The sequence below is a fragment of the Carcharodon carcharias genome, chromosome 4, assembly GCF_017639515.1.
Source record: "Carcharodon carcharias isolate sCarCar2 chromosome 4, sCarCar2.pri, whole genome shotgun sequence".
NCBI lineage: Eukaryota > Metazoa > Chordata > Chondrichthyes > Lamniformes > Lamnidae > Carcharodon > Carcharodon carcharias.
Window position 1 is genome coordinate 19283506 of NC_054470.1, and position 22302 is coordinate 19305807.

Below are 22302 nucleotides of genomic sequence, written 5' to 3' on the forward strand. Positions count from 1 at the left end.
GCAATTCACCTAGTCAGCAATTCACCTAGTGCCATTCCTCCTGCCTTCTGCCCATATACCTTGCACATTCCACATTCTTCCTTTTCAAATAACTGCTCTTTTGAATGCCTGGATTAAATTTACCTCCACCACACTCAGGCAGTGCAATCCAGACCTTAACTATTCTCTGTATGAAAAAGTTCTCTCTCACTTCTTGTCCTTGATCCTTTCACAAATGGGAACAGTTTCTCCCTATCTACTATCCAGACTTTTGAATACTTTTATCAGATCTCCTCTCAGCCTTCTCTTCTCCAAAGCAAAAAATCCTAACTTATCCAATCTATCTTCATAACTGAAGTTCCTCATCCCTAGAACCATTCTTGTGAATCTTTTCTGCAATCTCTGCAAATCCTTCCTATTGTGCGGTGACCTGAACTGGACGTAGTACTCCAGCTGATGCCGAACTGGTGTCTTATGCAAGTTTAACATAGCCCCTTTGGTCTTACACTCTATGCTCCTATTAATAAAGCCTAGGATATCATAAGCTTTATTAACTGCACTCTCAACCTGTCCTGCCACTTTCAATTAATTATGCAGACATACACCTAGCTCCCTCTGCACTAGCACCCCTTAGAGTTGCTTCCTTTATTTTATATTGTCTCTCAATGTTCTTCCTACCAAAGTGAATGAACTCATTTCTCTGCTTTAAACTTCATCTGCCTGCCCATTCCACCAACTTATCCAAGTTCCCCACTCATAGTTTACAATGCCAGGCTTCATGTTAGGATAGAGCAGTGCATATTCTGTCACCCTCCAGAACAGGCGCCGCCCCCTAAAGGAGCACAAGGCTCAAAATGGCAAAGCAATATTCAGGCCACGAGGAACAGCAGTCGCAGCAGTGTCTGCCCAGCCCCCTGCCTGGGCAGCTGGAGTCTCAGACAGGGTGGTGTGAGGAAATGCGTCTTGGCATCTTCACAGCCACCCTAAATTCCTCCTCGATGGTAAAATGTCTAAACCTCCTGGGCCCAGGTGGGGAGTCTGTGAGAGTGGGCGCTCGCTAGTGGAAGGGAGAGAGAGAAAGGGAAGGAAGAGAGAGAGAGAGGAAAAGCGAGAAAGCGAGAGAGAGAGAGAGAGAGAGAGAGAGAGAGAGAGGAAAAGCGAGAAAGCGAGAGAGAGGGGGGAAAAGCGAGAAAGCGAGAGAGAGGGGAAAAGCGAGAAAGCGAGAGAGAGGGGAAAAGCGAGAGAGAGGGGAAAAGCGAGAAAGCGAGAGAGAGGGGAAAAGCGAGAAAGCGAGAGAGAGGGGAAAAGCGAGAAAGCGAGAGAGAGGGGAAAAGCGAGAAAGCGAGAGAGAGGGGAAAAGCGAGAAAGCGAGAGAGAGGGGAAAAGCGAGAGAGAGGGGAAAAGCGAGAAAGCGAGAGAGAGGGGAAAAGCGAGAAAGCGAGAGAGAGAGAGAGAGGGGAAAAGCGAGAAAGCGAGAGAGAGAGAGAGAGGGGAAAAGCGAGAAAGCGAGAGAGAGAGAGAGAGAGAGGGGAAAAGCGAGAAAGCGAGAGAGAGAGAGAGAGAGAGGGGAAAAGCGAGAAAGCGAGAGAGAGGGGAAAAGCGAGAAAGCGAGAGAGAGGGGAAAAGCGAGAAAGAGAGAGAGAGGGGAAAAGCGAGAAAGAGAGAGAGAGAGGAAAAGCGAGAAAGAGAGAGAGAGAGGAAAAGCGAGAAAGAGAGAGAGAGAGGAAAAGCGAGAAAGAGAGAGAGAGAGGAAAAGCGAGAAAGAGAGAGAGAGGGGAAAAGCGAGAAAGCGAGAGAGAGAGAGGAAAAGCGAGAAAGAGAGAGAGGGGAAAAGCGAGAAAGCGAGAGAGAGGGGAAAAGCGAGAAAGCGAGAGAGAGGGGAAAAGCGAGAAAGAGAGAGAGAGGGGAAAAGCGAGAAAGAGAGAGAGAGAGGAAAAGCGAGAAAGAGAGAGAGAGAGGAAAAGCGAGAAAGAGAGAGAGAGAGAGAGAGGAAAAGCGAGAAAGAGAGAGAGAGGAAAAGCGAGAAAGAGAGAGAGAGAGAGGAAAAGCGAGAAAGAGAGAGAAAAAGTGAGAAAGAGAGAGAGGAAAAGTGAGAAAGAGAGAGAGGAAAAGCGAGAAAGAGAGGAAAGAGAGAGAGAGACAGAATGTGGAAGGGAGAGAGAGTGCTCGTGAGTGGAATGGAGAGTGTGTGTGCGAGTGGAAGAGAACGAGAGAGAGAGCGCAAACATGAATGGAAGGGAGAGGGAGGTTGGGGGTGGGGGGAAGAGAGTGGAACTGAGGTGGGGAGGGGGGTGGGGAGAGAAACCCTGAGACCGGGAGTGACCCAGACACACACACACACACACTTCCCCTCCTCCTCCTCCTCCATCTCCCCAAAATCTTATCCACAAAGCAGGCCAGGGCAGAGGAAAACCCACGCTGAAAGGCAACCAGCTTCCGACCCCCACTTTTGTATGATTTTGGCCAAGGTCAGCTTGGAGCGTGCACCATCAGAGGTGAACGCAAGGTCACTGTTAGTCAAACCCAACTCCTTAGCTTGGCCGTGGTCCCCACCCCTTCCCTGGTGACCAGGACCTGGGGCCTAGTCTGTCTTTTTAGCTCTGCTTCTTTAGCAAAAAAAAGGCAGAAAAGATTTTACTGGTTAACTCTGCTGCTTGGCACTTCTTAGTGGTCATTTTTATTACTTTAAAAAAAATTTATCAATTTATTGTTTTGACATTGCTTTTTAAATCCATGTTTAATGTTGTGCCAAACGTATCTTTCTGAAATTTGCTCATCAGCCACTTGAGTGAAAAAAAAATTGAAACGTGGACCCTCACATGAATAGGTTACACCCCTGGTCTAAGGTAAACACAGTCTTGTTGCACAGTAGAAACTATGTCTGCTGGCTGTCTGGAAAAATTCAGTGTTTGTTTCCAAAGTACAAGGTCAGTAACCCAACCAAATAACACAATTTATGCTAGAAACTTATTTACATTAGGGTTCAAAATATATTCTCTTTGCCTTTGCATTGCCGTGATTAATCTGATAGAAAATTTCTTGTACCTGTGTGTGTTCAGTGTCCTAACTACCGCTGTTGACAGCAGTTGCCCATCTTTAGCTGAAACTTGCATGACATATTGTGGCTGCCCATTCACGACATCAGCAGAATCTTCCACTGTTTTTACTAAAGGTACCAAGCTAGTGCAGTCTGGAAGAACCTCAGGCAGGTGACTGCAATGGCTGGTTGTCATGGCAACAGGAGTTACACCGTCAATTAGTGTGAACCACATTCATACTTCCATCTAAAAGGAAAGTGGGGGAAAAAATAGATTCAAATGATTAAAATCTGGGGGACATTTGCAAAGAGAAAAAAAACACTTTTCTGCATCACGTGTAAGGATTAACTAAACCGTTACTAAACCAAATCTAACTTTTCTAATTTCTTTTGTGGGGGGTTGGGTGGGGAGGAATTGGTAAGTGGAAGGAGATTTTGGGCTGATCAGAATATAAATTTTCTCATTCTTCATCACCAGTGTCAGCAACAAGTACTGACAAACCATGTCTAGAATGAATTGGATGCTCACTTCAGCAGAACACCATCCGCTACCTCCTTAAACTGTATTGGAGTAACAGCTACATTCCCACAACACTTAGTGCCATTTAAGGGTATTTTTGCGCTTTGGACTTGCAACTAATCATAGAAGGCTTAAGGTGTATCAAAAGCAAAGAGGTAGTGTTAACCTGTTACAAATCAACAAATCAATAATTAAGCTGAAATATTAAGTAGAATATTGTGGCCAGTTACAGAGGCTTTACTTTAGGAAGGAAGTCAAGGCACAAAGTGGACACAGAAGAGATTTATTAAGATGATGCCAAGAAACAGAGGTATAAAGAGAGCTCGAGATTCTCTGCTTATTTTTTATTGAAGAACAGAAATTTAAAATGAAATCTGGTTGCGGTGTTCACAATTACGAATTAAGGGTTTAGATAAAGGTATGGAGAGGAAAGCCATTTCTAGTGGTCAATGAATCGATTACATCACAAATTTAAGATCACCAAAACAAAAGGTAGAGGATGTGATTATATTTATATGCAGAAGGTTGTTAGGACATGAAATATAGGATAATGTGCTAGAAGCAAAACCATATTTGGCTTTTAAATGCAAAGCGGATAAATATTTGGAAAATAAATATTTCAAAAGGTATGAGGAAAGCGCAAAGAAATTCGACTAAGTGACTAGCTCTTTTAAGAAGCATAATGGGTGAATGGCCCCCTTCTGTACAATTAAATTCAATGGCCCTTATCTTAACATGGAATCGGAAATGGTGTGCAAGAGCCCCAAAGCGCGTGGCAGACCCAGTAATTGGCATTTCGAAGATGTGGATTTAATGGTTGGGGCTTATTTCCATAAATTTCCTCATACTCCCACCTGGATTTGATCTGTATCCACTAACTGACCATGGGCAGGAATTTGGGAAGCAGGAAGCTGCTGCCACTGGGACTCCCTAGAAACAATCCCCAGTAGTCAGGGATATAGCTTTACAAGTATCTGAAAGGCCAATATGTTTTTACAAAAACAACTGACAACTATCAGATTAAAAAGAGACAGCAAAAAGCATTGTCCTATTAATTCAATGATATATAAAGGTCATTGCACATGGCTTAGCTGCATTTTCTATGAAATGGACAGCATAAAATTAAAACCACTGAGAAGGCAGGGCAAAAACTATACACCTGTAAAGGTCCAAGTTTGGGATTATAGGCAGAAACATCAAAGGCCAAGGCAAGATGGTGGCATAGTGGTAATATCACTGGACTAGTAATCTAGAAGCCCAGGCTAATGCTTTGGGGACGTGGGTTCAAATCTCACTATGGCAGCTGGTGGGATTTAAATTCAATTAATAAATCTAGAATTGAAAGCTAGTGACCATGAAACTATCAAGGATTGTGGTAAAAACCTGTCCGGCTCAATGTCCTTTAGGGATGGAAATCTGCTGTCCTTACCTTGCCTGGCCTACACAGGACGCCAGATCCACGGTAATGTGGTTGACTCCTAACTGCCCTCTGAAATGGCCCAGCAAGTCATTTAGTTCAAGAGAATAAAGGATGGGCAACAAATGCTGGCCTTGCCAGTGATGCCCACATCCCATGAAAGAGTGAAAAAAAAGTTGCTATCTTTTCAGTGAAAAATTAAATAGACTCCCTCGTTTACATTCTCAAGTGTAGCTAAAGATCCCATTGCATTATTGAAAGAGAAGGGGAGCTCTCCAGGTGTTCTGGCAATCTTTATCCTTCAAGCAACATCAGTGAAAAAAGTTTCTGAGATCTCACTGCTGTTTGTGCAACCTTGCTATGCAAAAATTAGTTGCCACATTTCCCTATAACTAAAACAATGTTTTTTTTTAAAACATTCATTCATGGGATGTGGGCTTCACTGGCTGGGCCAGTATCTATTGCCCATCCCTAGTTGCCCTTGAGAAGGTGGTAGTGAGCTGCCTTCTTAAAACTGCTGCAGTCCATATGGTGTCGATACTCCTATAGTGCTATTCCTTTTTTGAGATTTTTTAGCGATTTGATACATTCGTGGCTTGCTAGACCATTTCAGAGGGCATTTAAGGGTCAACCACATAGTTGTGGGTCTGGAATCACATGTTGGCCACATAAGGTTAAGATGTCAGATTTCCTTCCCTAAAGGACATTATTGAACCAGATGGGTTTTTATGACAATTGACAATGGTGTCATGGTCATCATTAGACTTTTAATTCCAGATTTTTATTGAATTCAAATTCCACCATCTGCTATTACCCTGGGTCTCTGGATTACTGGCCCAGCAGCAATACCATTACACCATTACCTCCCCAAAACACTTCAAAACCAGTAAAGTACTTTGAGACATTCTGAAGTCACAAAAGATACTACATAAACACAAATTCTTCTTTCCTTGAACAGTGCCATGTGACGGCACACGAGGAAGGCTTTGCTTAATATCTCATCTTGAGGACAACAGCTTTAATTGTGCAGGACTCTCAGTACATCGTCTTTCACAATTGTATTTATTGAAAGGGTTCAATAGAATAGATAGACAAACATTACACAAACATTTCTGGAGTTCTGTGAATGCTTTGAGCGATGCAGGTTTTGACAAAAAGGACAAATGGTGCAACCCTTTGGTTGACACCAATATCACCACAGATCTGGTGAGTGATCCAACAGTAGAGCCTCCAGGGTTTGACCTCTCTTGAATACAGCAGGGTCTACACTCAACAGGATTTCCACTCTCCATACAAGGACATCATACCTCCTCCACAAATTGAATTTCAAAGACAGCCCAGCATGCAAGCGTGTTCACCTGGATCAGACTGCTCACCACATTCTGAATAAATGTGGCCTATGAAAATTTGCTGCAGGATTCAAGGTGATTGATCTAACAACACAGTGCTGTGACTTGGCTACCCAGCTGGGACTTAAGACTTCAGAAGCTGCAAGACGTCACAGGCAGGAAGAATAGAATTAAACACTGCCTGTTATGGTAGAAGTGCCAACTCGAATTCTGAAGTCAAACCAAGCTTACCAGTGAGTTCTCCAAATAACTGAATTAAGTCCAATTCAATGATCTCAAAATAATCACCACCTGCATGTCAAAAAACAAAGTGACACTGCCTCCAGTCATATTTGGTACAGAGGTGCTGTTGCTGATGAGAATCAATGCTATGGGTTTAAAAATTGACATATTTAGCTGTACTAGCTCAGAGTGTATGTGTCAAGGGAGAAAGGAAAGGTGGTGGTGGAGTGGTGGTGGGGGGGAGGGGGGGGTGGCGGGGGGTAAGAACAAAGATCAGTTAACTCTAATTAAATGCACTCCTGGCTGGCCTCCCACATTCCATTCTTCGTAACATCTTTCATAGAGAAAATGGTAGTACCTATTATTAAAAGGTGGTTATAGCAGGGCACTTAGAAAATCATAATGCAATGAGGCAGAGTCAACATGGTTTTGTGAAAGAAAAATTGTGTTTGACTAATTTTGAGAGTTCTTTGAGGAAGTAACAAGCAACATGGAAAGGGGAACTTGTAGATATGGTGTACTTGGATTTCCAAAAGATATTTGATAAGGTATCACATCAAAGGTTGCTACACTAAATAAAAGCTCACTGTATAGGGGATAACATATTAGCAGAGAGAGGATAGGTTAGCAAACAGGAAGCAGATAGGGGTAAATGGATCATTTTCAGGTTAGCAAGCTGTTACTAGTGGAGTTCCACAGGGATTAGTGCTGAGGCCTCAACTATTTACAATTTATATAAATGACTTGGATGAAGGGACTAGTGTATGGTTGCTAAATTTGCTGATGACACAAAGATAAATAACAGAATATGTTGTGAAGAGGAAGTAAGTTGTGAAGAGGACATGAGTCTACAGAGGGATTTAGATTGGTTAAGTGGGTGGGCAAAAATTTGGCAAGTGGAGTACAATGCGGGAAAACGAGAGATTGTCCGCTTTGGCAGGAAGAATAGAAAAACAGTATTTTATTTAAATGGAGAGAGGTTGCAGAACTCAATGTTACAGAGGGGTATGGGTGTCCTGGTACATACACATAGTTAGCATACAGGTACAGCAAGTGATTAGAAAGGCAAATGGAATGTTGCTGTTTATTGTAAGGGGAATTGAGTATAAGCTTAGGGAAGTGCTGCTACAGCTGTACAGGGCTTAGTGAGACCACATCTGGAGTACTGTGTACAATTTTAGTTTTCTTACTTAGAAGCAGTTCAGAAAAGATTCACTTGACTGATTCCTGGGGTGAAGGGGTTGGATTTATGAGGAAAGGTTAGACAGGTTGGGCCTGTATCCATTAGACTTCAGAAGAACAAGAGATGATCTTATTGAAATATATATCTTGCAGGGACTTGACAGGGCAGATGCTGAGAGGATATTTCTAGAATCTAGGACAGGGGGACACAGTTTAAAAATAAGGGATCTCCCATTTAAGACAGAGTTGAGGAGAATTTTTTTTTTCCTCTGAGGGTCATTAGTCTGTGGCATTCTCTTCCCGAGAGAGCAGTGGATGCTGGGTTATCGAATATTTTAAGGCTGAGTCAGATTCTCCATTGACAAAAGAGTCAAAGGAAATAGTGGGTAGGCAGAGAAGTAAAGTTGAGGCCACAATCAGATCAGCCATGATCATATCAAATAGCGGAGCATATTTGAGGGACCGAGTGGCCTACTCCAGCCCCTAATTCTTGTGTTCTTGTTGCTCATGTCCTAACTCACACCAAATCCTGTTAATCCAACCCTGTGCTCGCTGACTCACACTGGCTCCTGGTCAAGAAATGCCTTGCTTTTAAAACTCTCATCCTTGTTTTCAAATCCTTCCACGGCCTTGCCCCTCTCTACTTCTCTAATCTTCTCCAGCCCTCCAAGACATCGGGGCTCCTCTGGCCTCGAGCATCTCTGATTTTAATTGCTCTATCAGGTGTCCCGACAACTTGTGAATGTGGAACTGAGCCACAGACTATGCAACATCTCCTGCCCATGCATCTCGCTAGAAGAACCCTGCACTGTTGCGGATCTTGCCGAATTCAACAACAAGGCGCAAAAATGCGTCAAGTTCTGGCTGGGCCATGTATAGACTGTCCGTGGACACGATAAGAAAAAAGGTGTCCATGTCTTTCCATGGCTGCCTAGGCTCTAAGCTTGGGAATTTGTTCCCTAAACCTTTCCGCCTCTCTACCTCACTTTTAAAACCTCCGACCATGCTTTGCCCTGATATCTCCTTAGGCGGCTCAGTGTCATATTTTATTTTATAATGCACCTGTGAATTCCCTGGTAGGTTTTATTATGATAAAGGTGCTTTATACATATAAATTGTTGCTGTATCTCTCGTGGTTTAGTTGGTGGTTTGTACCAGGTTGCCTGATCTCCAAAATTTCTTAGCACAGATGAGAGGTTTTGTATCCTATGGCTCTATTTATAATGCAACTACCATAGATTTTGGAATATGTCAACCTCTGAAGCATCGAAAAATCCCTCCAAAAAATGGGGGTTGACTTAAACACAGAGCATAGAAGTAAACTGCTGGTGTGGGTGTGGGTGGTTTTGAGATGTCATTGGCATCCAATACAAAGAGTGGGGCATGTCTTAAGCTCTCACGTATCTTTGCAACACAGTCCTTAATGCCTGCTTGATCTCTTGCACCTAGTAATAATGTACCAGCATTTATAGGGTGACTACTAATGTGAGTATAGCATGTCATGCCTGAAAAGTGAGTTTGGGGGCGGGGGTTGACTTATATGTCGAGTATATGCAAAAACATGATTTTTGGGACCAGAAAAATGGGATTGTTTTATATGCTGCAATTTACAGTATGTATCTCAGCTGTAACAGCAATTCCAGCCAGGCAGTACCTCCTGTCTGGCTGGAACTCCAGCTGCTTTGTATAGAAGACAACCCTGCACATTCACATAATCACATCTGTGCTGAGCTTTTAGGAGCAGTTAAAATTTGCACATTGCAAATACAGAGTGGTGTTTTCCCACACTCTAAATCGGTTATGTCAATATTATGGAGATTTACAATGTGGCCACTGGATCAGCAGCCCCAGGTACTTTTGAGTCTGCTTTAACTTCCCTAGAAAGAGTCAAGTTTGGAGCTGATACTGTATTTAAACTAAAGATTAGTGTTGAAGTAAAATTGAAACGAGTTTGCAGTGATGCTAAACTTGTAGAATAAATACTAGTTTTATAGGTCTGAATGGGAATAGCATACCACAAAGTCATATCTCCTGCTCATGGTTGAATTAGCTAAGATTACTTAGCAGCTTTTTTTTTTAAAAACAAGAAAACTGATTTGTGCCCATGCTTGCATATTCTGGATTTGCTGAGTTCAAATCCTCTTAATCTAAACTCAATCTTGAATGCTAATCCCTTGTCATAAATTTTAATAAAATGTTGCCAAGCCATATATGCAGCTGAATTGAATCAAAAATCTAGTGGCACCAAAGCTGAGAGTTAAGAATCAAAATAATGTTTGTATTGAATGGTGTACTAGTTGATTCCATTTATGTATTTAGTGTATTCATAAGAATGTTTTAAAACTAAAAGACAAGACAATCATTTCGTACAAAAAAGCAAAATACCATGGATTCCGGAAATTGGAAATAAAAACAAAATCCTGAAAATACTCAGCAGGCCAGGCAGCATCTGCGGAGAGAGAAAAAGTTAGAGATCTGATGAAAGATCATCCCATTTCTCTCTTCACAGTTGCTGCCTGACCTGCTGAGTATTTCCAGCATTTTCTACCTTTATAATCATTTAGCATCTTGTTTTTGTTGCAATAAATGTTTCATGAAAGTACTGATTTCAACTGTTCAGATAATTGAAGATAAGCCACACTTAAAATGACATTTCCTTCTGTAGAATAAAATTAGATAAAACGAATCTGCACTGTATTGGAAAGTAGTGGCTTAGTCAAATGATTTTTAAAAAAATCATCCCATTGGTTAAAAGTGAAGTGGGACTTTCCCGAAACAAAATAAATCCTGTACATTTTGAAACCAGGCAGGCAAACTTTGTCTGCAACATTTACTGTCAGCAAAATGAGGTCAAACTACAGGAGGGTGGGGTGGAAAATGCACAGCTTCAGTTCCTTGAACTGGCACAACTCCAGTTTCGGCACAGGATATACAGCTGCTCTCTTTCTGCTACCTCTAACTTCATATTAAAATCTATAGGGTTGCTTAAAAAAAAAAACTTGGCACAAGGAGGTTATGTTGAACTTGTATAAGACACTAGTTTGGCCTCTGCTGGTGTATTGATCCAGATCTGGGCGTTGCACTTTAGGAAGGATGTGAAGGCACAGAGAGTGCAGAAAAATTCATGAGAATGGTTCTAGGGATAAGCAACTTCAGCTATGAAGACAGATTGGAGAAGTTGGGACTGTTTTCCTTGGAGAACAGAAGGTTGAGAAGACTCTGGCCCCCACCACCCTCCAGCGCCATGCTGTGCTCGGCCCCCACCCCCCCCGCCCCCCTCCCCTCTGGCACCGCGCTCCGGCCCCGCCACCCTCCCGCGCCACACTCGGGCCCAGCCGTGCTCCGGCCCCACCACCCTCCCGCGCTGTACTCCGGCACCGCTGCTGCCACGTTCTGATGCCAGAGCCACCATGACCAGAAGCTAAGGCTACAGGGAGAGACCAAGGCCCTAGATCCAGGAGCAGGGAGTCTGACCCAAAGAGTTGGCTGGGACAGTTAGCGCCACACAGAGAGGTGTTTGGCAGCTTCCCGTCCGGAGCCACCACATCAGGTGGTGAAGTGTGAGTAACCTCGGGTGGGGGCGGTGGGGGTGGGTTGAAGAAGAGGAGGAGTGGGGACACTGGCTTAATACGTGGCATTCCCTCCCTGCCCTGTCTCAATCCTTACTAACATCTAAGAGTCTTTTAATAATGCTTTATAAAAAACACAGGTATTTACCACAGATATCAGTGAGATGGGTCTGCCTGTTTCTCACTGTAGAGCCCATCTTTGTATGATGTTCGATAGTTGACTCTCAAAAAATTCATATATAAAAGCGCAAAGACTATTGTTTTTTTGATTTTTCAGGGAAAGAATGGACGAAATTGAAGAACGTGGTCCCTAAAGCACCCTTAAAAATCCCATGTATTTAAAAAATAAAATTGGATTTATTCAGTCTGGTGAAGCAATGGCCCTGCATAGCACTGGGAGACCAGTCAAGAATGGTCTGAGACTAGTTTGACATTTTTGTGTTGCTTTGAGTGACAATGCAACAATGCAAGAGGCTGCCGACCCTCTTAATATTTACTATATCACTCCATATGGGAATTATAACCAAAGGTTCAGCTTTTGAAGCAGAGCCAGTCAATCCTGAGTGGCTACATGGTGGCAAGATGAAACCCATGCCCCAATCATGGCACATGGGATGGTTAGCCACATTGGACAGAGAACCCAAAATTGTTTTGTTCATTACTGCTAACAATACAGTACAATGCAGTGTAACCTACTAGCCTTGGAAATACTACTTATATTAGAAATGAAGCTAGTTTAAATGCATATACTTATTGGGAATCAAGTTGCAACTTACTGATCATAACGTTTTGTAAGCATATTAGCTGTTAGAACTATTGAGTTGTTATTTCTTTATTAAAGGTGTAGGCCTGCTCTGTATTTAATCCAGAAACTGAACTGGACTAGCCATATAAATACTATGGCAGGTCAGAAGCCAGGAATCGTGCGATGAACAACTCATCTTCTGACTCCCCAAAGCCTGTCCACCACGTACAAGGTGCAAGGAGTGTATGATGGAATACTCCCCACTTGCCTGGATGAATGCAGCTCCCACAACACTCAAGAAGCTTGACACCATCCAGGACAAAGCAGCCCGCTTGATTGACACCACATCCACCACCTTCAACATTCACTCCCTCTGCCACCGATGCACAGTATCAACACTGTGTACCATCTACAAGATGCACTGCAAGAATTCACCAAGGCTCCTTAGACAGCACCTTCCAAACCCATGACCACTACCATCTAGGAGGACAAGGGCAGCAGATAGATGGGAACACTAACACCTGGAAGTTCCCCTCCAAGTCACTCACCATCCAGACTTGGAAAAATATCGCCGTTCCTTCACCGTCGCTGGGTCAAAATCCTGGAGCTCCCTCCCTAACAGCACTGTGGTTGTACCTATACCGCATGAACTGCAAAGGTTCTAGAAGGCAGCTCACCACCACCTTCTCAAAGGCAACTGGGGATGGGCAATAAATGCTGGCCCAGCCAGCAAAGCCCACATCCCGTGAATGAATACAAAAAAATTAACTGACATTTCAAATGAACCAAATGACAACTCAAAATTACACATACGTATTGACTTCCATACATATAATTCTCAGAGATAAACTATCATAGGTGAATTAAAAACCTGAATTACACACCAAGAAAAAATGTAAAGTCAGGGGCTATATTAACAATAGCTAGAGGGTAATACACAGCTAAGACACTTCAGATCAAATCACAACTAAAAGACAAACTGTAAATGAATTGAGCAATGGCTATAATATAATTAATATTTAATAATACACATGACAGTGTTATGGACTTGATTTTCCAGACATGTTTCTCGTAAGAAACAGTGAACTTTATTTACAGGGCTTCAGCAGTCATATGCTTCCATCAAGAACCACAATGAGGCACAAACTCCACCCCTAAGGTTTCCCGCACTTGGAACTGATTCGTTCACACTATCACGTGACACCACACAGTCCATTAAGTCTTAAAGCTGCGGTTACAACAATAACATTAAAAGGGGAAGAATGTAAACAGTTTGTATTCACAAGAACCACTATGTTCATGACATTACAAACATATACAGGGTTATGAAATTATATGTTCAGTCTCAGGCGGTTTCCTGATCCAGGTAGAAGGACGTAGCTCCACTACTTAGAATCTCTTACTGAATCTTCATTTTCTGGAACGCAACATCATCAGGGACCTCCTTAGGCACAGTCAGTTCAGTGTTATCCTTTCCAACAGAGACATCTGGTATGTCTTTCCTTGGTTGATCAATCACAACGGGGACCATAGGTTCTACAATGGTTACAGGTGGAACATTGGCTTGTTGGGGTATCTCCCTTCTTCTCAAATGATCCAGGTGTTTTTTGGGTGATCTGGCCCTCCACTTCTACATGGTACAACAACAGTCCAGTCATAGAAACTATTACACTAGGTAACCAACTCGATCCACCACTGAAGTTTCGTACAAATACTGTTTCGCCGGCAGTAAATTCATGCTCTCAACTAAGCAAACCATGAGTCATTTTTGATTCCCTTGACTTTTCTCCACCTTCCCCTCCAAATTTGGAAGTACCAGGCTTAATCTTGTATGAAGGTGGTACTTCATAAATAATTCTGAAAGTGTTCAACCTCTAGTAGTGTGGGGGGGCTGTTCTATAGTGAAACAGGAAATGTGAAAGTTTAATCTCCAATGATCCTCCTGATAACATTTTCATCCTAACTTTAAAAGTTTGTACTGCTCTCTCGGCCAATCTGTTAGACGATGGATGATACGGTGCTGTCTTTACATGTTTGATACCATTCAGGCTCATGAATCTTTGAAATTCAGCATCAGTAAATGCAGTACCATTGTCTGAGATTGGCTTCTGGCAATCCATGTATAGATTGGCGTGACATTTCTATAATCACGCCTGATGTTGGTGATCTAACTTCATACGTCTCTAACCATTTGGAATGTGCACCAATTATTAGTAGAAACATGGTGCCTAGAAATAGACCTACATAATCTATATGTAGTCTCACCCAGGGTCGACCAGACCATTCCCACGGGTACAGTGGGGCTGCAGCAGGCAACTTACGAAGTTGCTGACATTGGAGACAGCATTTAACCATTCGTTCCATATCACTGTCTATACCTAGTCGCCAGATCTAGCTCCTTGCAAGCATTTTCATTTTGGAAATTCCAGGATGCGCACTACGCAACTTAGTTAGGAGCAGTTCCCTTCCTTGTGAAGAAATGACTACTTGCACAGCCCATAATAGGATATCATCCTGGTTACTCAATTCATTCGAGTGAAGGATGGCTTCAATTCATAAGAACATAAGAAATAGGAACAGGAGTAGACCATTCGACCCCTCAAGCCTGTTCTGCCATTCAATAAGATCATGGCTGATCTTCGTGTATTTCAATTTCCACATTCCCATCTAAACCCGATAATCTTTAATTCCCTTGCCTAAAAATCTATCTACCTCTGCCTTAAAAATATTCTATGACCACCTCCACCACCTTGTGAGGCAGAGAATTCCAAAGTTGCACAATCCTCTGAAAAAAAATTTCTCCTCATCTCTGAACTAAAAGGGCGACCCCTAATTTTAGAACAGTGCGCCTTAGTTCTGGACTCACCCACAAGAGGAAACATTCTTTTGACATCCACCTTGTCAAGGCTGTTCAGGATCTTGTACACTTCAATCAAATCACCCCTCACTCTTCTAAATTCCAGTGGAAACAAGCCAGTCTACATAACCTTTCCTCATAAAACAACTCACTCATTCCAGATATCAATCTAGTAAACCTCCTTTGAACCGCCGCCAATGCATTTACATCCTTCCTTAAATAAGGAGACCAAAATTGCACACAGTATTCGAGATGCATTCTCACCAATGCCCTGTATAACTGAATTTTTCGGGGGCTGGTTCCTGGGACCATCCCTTTCATATTTGGTCTCGTACTCTAGACAAGACTGGATCACGGGTTGGTCCAATTCCTTATTCGTCTTGCGCAGACAGGTGAGAATCCAGGAAATTCATCGCTAATATGACCTCTTGAGGAGTTGGAACATGTTCTACTAAAAGGATCAAAATTAAACAGCACATGCACTCTTTGAACCCGGTGGCCCAAGTAAACAACTTCATTTGCCTGAAAGATACACTTTTCCTCTTTCAAGTACTCTCCTGCGAAGGAAGGCGACACAGGGCATCTGCATTGGTTATATGCATCCCTGGTCTGTGCATAAAAGTATATTCATATGCTGATAAAATCAAAGCCCATCTTTGAATTCTTGCAGAAGCTGTGGGAGGGATAGCTTCTTCTTCACTAAATGGACACACGAGCGGTTTGTGATTAGATACTATAGTAAAGCGTCAGCCATGTACATCCTCATGGAATTTTTTAACTCCAAAAATAATCGATAATCCTTCTTTCTTGATTTGTGAATAACCCTTCTCGGCTGCAGAGGGGGTTCTGGATACATAGCCTATTGGCCTTTCTGAGCTGTCGTCCATCTTGTGAGATACTCCCGCACCATAGGATGCATCACAAGTCAGCACCAATTCTTTTGTCGTGTTGCAGTGCACTAAAAGGTTCAAAATTAAACAGCATATGCACTCTTTGAACCCGGTGGCCCAAATAAACAACTTCACTTGCCTGAAAGATACACATTTCCTCTTTCCAGTGCACCCCTGCTTCCAAGAATCATTTTAAGATTTCTTCCAAGTTAGCCAAGTGTTCAGCTTCTGTTCAGCCAGTTATTTGGACGTCGTCCAGGTAGACCACGAGGTAGTCCTTGCAGCAAGCTCTCTATTACCTCTGGAAAATCACACAGGCCGAAGAAACACCAAAAGGCAGGCACCTGTATTGATACAAACCTTGTGCGTGTTTATGGTTATAAATCCTCTGGATGTATCATCCAGTTCCAGCTGCTAATATGTGTGATTCCTAACTAATTTAGCGTAAGTTCTCCCTCCTGCTAATTTGGCATACAGATCGTCAATCCTGGGGATAGGGTACTTGTCCAACTTGGCAGCCTTGTTTACTGTTAACTTGTAATCCTCACAGATACAGATGGTCTGATCCGGCTTCAAGGCAGTGACTATGGGTGCTGCCCATTCCAAAAATTGAACCTCTGCATGATTACAGGGGGGTTTGGGTTGAAAATGACCTTTTGAGGTCTACCAATTTGTTGACATTCTTCGAATAGGGGCCTTCAGACTATAGATTAAATTTTACTCCCACAGACGCTTAGGAGAATTGCTTCCTTTTTACCTCCAGTTATTTCGTTTGCTTGGAAAAGAAAGCGAGGCGTTCTATATATTGACTCCAGTCCTCTGTGGATGAGCTGAAGGGGTAGATCCTGCCAAAAAGTGACATACCAGGTGAATATATTTTCCCCTTATATTTAAAACAAAATACTCATTCACTGGGCGAGGGACAGGACCGGAACCAGTTTATCCTCGTTGCCAGTTGTTATGCACTTGATTTTTCTAGACAGGTTTCTCATAAGAAACAGTGAACTTTATTTACAGGGTTTCAGCAGCAGTCACATGCTTTCATCAAGAGTCACAATGAGACAACAACTCCACCCCTAAGGTTCCCCGCGCTTCAGGCTGATTTGTTCATGTGTCACGTGATACTACACAGTACAATAAGTCTTAAAGTTACAGTTACTACAGACAGTTAATCCAATACACAGCATAAACATAGAAGACAAATGAGATAATTGAGGCATGGTATTGTTCACATTTTCCTGCTAACCCAAGTCTATTAAAAAGAAATGAAATTTGGAAAGAGTACTTTGAGAAATTGAGAGAGGAATCATGGTCAGCTGATGCTGTGGTTATTAAGTTTCCTGTTAAGAAGAACTAACCTCCCTTTATCCTCTAATTGGAAATGCAACCACAGCATCAGCCGACAACTGGTTTCATAATTCTTCCCAGATACAGCTTCAAATGATTTGCCACGTTCTGCAATTAACAAACGTGGGAGGGCTATATTCATTTAAATTACAAGCTGTAGTAGGTCTGTCAGCGTGGCAGCTACTATGCTGAAGTTTGGGTCGAAATTGTGGTAGAACCCATACAAACCAAAGAACCTCATGATTTCCCATTTTGTCGTGGGAATGGGGAACTGTACTACTGCTCGTCAATTTGCAGCCCTGGGCAGTACTTGTCCTAGACCCGCTATGTGTCCTAGATAGGTCACTTGAGCCTTAGCAAACGTGTTCTGAGGTTAACCACTAGATCAACTGACTGTACTTTCTGGAAGAGAGTTTCCAGTTGCTCTAAGTGAGTTTTCCAGTGTCGCTGTACACTAGGAAGTTGTCTAGCTACACTACATACTTGGCTAAACCCAATACTACCTCGTTCATCAGTCTTTGAGAGGTGGCTGGGGCATTTTGGAGATTTGACTCAACACCGGTATAACCTATCTGGAGTTATGAAGGTGGAGATTTCCTACGCGCGGGCAGTCAAGGGAACCTGCCAGTATCCCTTGAGTAAATCCATCTTTATAAATCTATCTTTACCTCCCCTATCCATGCGGTCTTCCCGCCAGGGTATCGGGTAGGAGTTGGCTCTGGTTATGATATTAACTTTTCAGCATGAGCACAACTGGGGAGCTCCAGCTACTGCTGCTGGGCTCTATTAGTTGGTGCTCCAGCATGTAGTTAATCTCCTCCCATACCTGGGCCAGCTTTTCTGGGCCTAGATGATAGGGATGTTGTCTTATGGGAGGGGCCCCTCCCACATTCACATCATATAGAGCTAGTGTGCTGCAGCCTGGCTTGTTTCTGCATAAGCCTTTGAATGCAGTGAGCAACCTCGTCAAGTCTGCTCGCTGTTCTGTACTTAGATGGGTGAATAAGGGGTCTAGGTTTGCTAGTATCTCTGTATTGGTTAGCTGGGTAGGAGTGGGTTCAACATGGGCCTCGCCCACGTCTCCCTCCAATTCATCCCCATTGCCATCCTCATCCTCTAAGTCGGTGGCAATGGGACAGACCTTAACCTGCTTGTCACCTTCTCGGCTGTGATATTGCTTTATCATGTTGACATGACACAGTCTTTGCTTTTTCCCCTGAATGGGAATTTCAATTAGATAGTTTATTTCCCCGAGCTTCTTTGTTACTCTGTATGAGCCACTGAACTGGGCTTTTAAGGGTTCACCTGGTATTGGTAGCAGCACTATCTCTGTCTCCTGGCTGAAAGGTTCGGGCCCTGGCATGTTAGTCTGCCCGTTTTTTCATAGTCTGGGATATTTTCAAGTGTTTGCAGGCCACATCACAGGCTGTTGAGTCGTTCTTGGAACACCATTACATGAATAACATGGAGACTTCCTCTTTCTATTCTTAAAAACCTCTCCTCGATTAGTTTCAGAGGCCCTTGCACTTGGTGTCCGTAAACTAATTCAAACGGAATAAAACTGGTGGACTCATTGGGTGAGTCCCTGGTAGCATACAGAAGAAAAACAAGTCTGTTATCCCAGTTATGGGCGTACTCGTGGCAGTATGCCCTGATCACTGTTTTTAGGTATTATTCTAACACCCCCCTATGACTGCAGCTGGGTCTTGCCCAGGTTTCCCATGACTTCCTAGAATATTTGGGACACGAAATTTGAGCCCTGATCTCGGTGGGCAGACCATACCTGGTAAAGAATTGGATCAGTTCCTTCACTACTGTTTTGGTCGATATAGTTCTCAGGGGAACAGCCTCTGGGAAACAGGTAGCTACATCCGTGATGGTAAGGTTATACTGGTAGCCCCCTTTTATTTTGGGCAGGGGCCAAACAGTCCACAAAAACCTTGCTGAATGGTTCCCCAAAAGCCAGCATGGGAATCATAGGTGCAGGTCTTATTGCAGCTTGGGGTTTTCCCACAACCTGGCATGTGTGACAGGTTCTGCAAAACCTTATCACATCCCTGTGGAGGTGTAGCCAGTAAAGATGCTGGATGATGCAGCTTGGGCTTTGAGCATATCGACATGCCCAGCTATTGGAATTTCATGAGATAGCGGCAATGTTTCCCTCCAGTGCCTTGGTGGCAGCACTACCTGGTGGGTCAGTGTCTACTCCTGTGAGGGGGTCTCCACTTCATCAGCACCTCATTTTTAACGTAGTAGCATTTAGAGACTGCCTCTGCCTCAGCTTCAGTGTGTGCAGTCTGACCTAATGTTTTTAACAGTGGGTCAGCTTGTTGGGCTGCTACCAAGGAAGATTTATTTATTTATTATCTCTTTAGGGTCTTCTAGACTCCTGAAAAAGGTTTCAGGTAACCAGACCATATAGTCCCTGTCTCCAGTGCCAGTTCAGCCTCCACTGACGGAGGTTGTCTGGCCATAGAATGCATTGCCATACAGTCAGGGAAAATGCCAGGCTCTGTCTCCTGCAGCTGTTCTGTCTCCCTGATCTCAGTCGGCTTCTGTGGGACCACTGGGGTTGCTACTGCATTTGATCCCGCCAGGTCACTGCTGAGGAGCAGGTTGATCCCGTTCCCTGTGGACAACTCCCACAGTCACTGGTCCTGACACAAGGCCGCACTCCAGATGCACCCGTTATAAGGGGATGGGCATGCACCGTCCTTCAGTCCCCTTTACCAACACCTTGGCACTTGCCAGCACTCTTTGGTGGGAAGGTCATGCCTCTTCCCAGCAGTTGAGTTTGGTTGGCCCCTGTATCCCTCAGTATCACTGCAGCTTACTCACTTCAGCCTGAGCATGCAAAATCCTTGTAACTCTTAGGGATTTGTTTAACCTCATCTGCACTCTCAGGAGTGCTTCCACAGGGACTCACAGCCACTGTCAGAGCCATAGCCTGGTCTGCCATTTTCTGACTCATTCTCTGCATGGGGGTGGTATGGGCTCTGATAAATCCCACTGGTTTTTCCCACAACCTCTAGCAATTTTTCCTGTAACGGCGCGGAATTTGATGGTACGCCTCTGGCACTAACTGGTAAGCACTTAAAATAGCCCTTTTTGCTGCCTCATGGTCAGCAGCACTTTCGTCAGGCAAGAGGGAGTAAACCTTGTGATCTGTCCCCGAAAGTCTACTCTACAGTAATAAAGGACCAGCGTTGGACTGGCCACTTTAACTGCTGTGTTAACCGCTTGAAAGAGATAAAGGCGGCTTCTACCACTGCTTCATCAAACTTGGGGATTAAACGAGCAAACCGGGTTGTCTTAGCTCTAAGTCTGAGCTAGTGGTGTCTTCAAATGACACAATAGGATTTCTGCCCATCAGCTAGAGTTGTATTAGATTAAATGCCCTTTCCTTCTCTCGGTCCTGAAATTCTCTCTCTTCTCTCCGTGCCCTCTCCTCTCTTTCCTCTTACTCCTTCCCTTTTCTCTTTCCTGAAATTGTAATTTCCACTGCTCTAATTTTCATCTCTCTACTGCTACTCCAACCATTTCATCGTCCTCAAATTCCACCTGTAGACCGTTGATCACCCATTTTAAAATTTCGGGTTTTCTGGCTTTCTAGCGAAATTCTAACCCCAAGTGCCTCACTAAATCTTTTAGCTGTTTGAGGGACAGAACTTTAAATTCTCAAAAGTAACTTCCCCTAATTCTCCGGGAAAATCAATGGCATCAAATGTCGATATTTTCACACTTTAGTAGTATAGACTCAAGAAAGCCTTTTTGCAGTTTTTAAAATTGGTTTCAAAGGAACAATTTACTTTCCCCACTCTTGTTTGGTTGTTTAGTCTGTCGGAACAATTTCGGCACTGAGCCCTCAATTTGATAAGACAGGTTCCCGGGCAAGGTTCCCCAAATTGTTATGCTCCCGGGTGAGGAGGGATGAACTGACTCACTTTCTGTATTCAACGCCCCCCCAGTTGGTCGCAACAAGGATAATTTAAAAAGGATCCTTTCCTTCATGGATATCTTTCCACAGTCCAAACAAATATTTTAAAAGGAGCCAATTTAACCAAGCTTTCTTGAGTCAGATAAACAGAGAGTTTATTAGTTACTAGAACACAAGAAACATAATAAAACAAAACACAACACATATACATACAGATTAGAAATGAGAAGAGTGTGTCCAGAAACAAAAGCTAAAAAAAGATACGAATCAGTCTTTGGCTTGTCCCTGAGGAGTAGATAGTGAAACATTGTGGCTGTTAAGTTGGATGATTCCGGTAGAGTTGACTTTGGCAGCTGAGCAATTGGTTTGGAGATTCTTGGTTCTGCAGGTTAGCTGAAAGGAGTTGTCCTGTTTCCTTATTGACTTGGATTTGCTGACTTGTGACTTGCTTCCAGCAATCAGAGAGAGGGAGAGATTTTTATTTTACCTCCAAGCGCGAGGATGCCTTGTTGATGTTCTTCAGTTGTGATCTTCACAGCATACACTGACACAGCTCACACTAGAACAATAACTAGCACATAGAGACCAAGGTTGCAGTTGACTTTTAACCCCTTTTCTTATGTATTCCTGGAGTGGAAAAAAAACAAACATGCCTTTTGCTCAGAAACTGCTTTCTTTCAACTTGGATCATTTTTACAGCCTGGGACATAGCAGAAACCGTCTGCTGTTGAGTTAAGATGGTAATCAGCCTCCATTATTCCACAACCACAGGAGATCACAGTTCAATTTTTGAATTGCATCTCTTCCTTTGAAGTGTCTCTGTCTGAAGTAGGTCTTGGTGCATTTTAGGTGCGACATTCCATTCTCTCTGGATTAGTTGATAAGATGTAATCCACATAGGAATTTTCCAGCAAGTGGTTACTTTATAGTCCCAGCCAGCTTTTGCTTGCAGATCTTTTTTTAAAAAAAACACTTGTCTTACTTAAAAGTTCAATATGTCTGTGAATGATTTGGGGCTTTGATCCATGACCATGACAATAAAGAGACCAATACTGTACACAGTGTTCCAGATTTGGTTTCAACACTGCACTGTACAACTGAAGCATAACCTCTCTCCTATTATATTCAATTCTCCTCGCAATAAACAAGAACATTCATTTAACTTGCCTAATTATTTGCTGTATCTGCACACTGACCTTTTGCGAGTCATGCATCAGGTCCCTCTGCATCTCAGAGCTCTGCAATCTCTCA

General features: G+C 43.2%; 1 protein-coding gene across 2 annotated transcripts in view; it reads right to left on the minus strand.

The window, feature by feature from the left end:
* Positions 1-22302, minus strand: part of LOC121277479 (E3 ubiquitin-protein ligase MARCHF3) — a 99223-nt gene that overhangs the window by 34184 nt on the left and 42737 nt on the right. For both annotated transcript variants that reach the window (XM_041187017.1, XM_041187018.1), the window contains one exon: positions 3025-3263. In XM_041187017.1, coding sequence (XP_041042951.1) covers positions 3025-3251 — 227 coding nt within the window. In that variant the 5' untranslated portion in view covers positions 3252-3263. The remainder of the gene's footprint in view (positions 1-3024; positions 3264-22302) is intronic.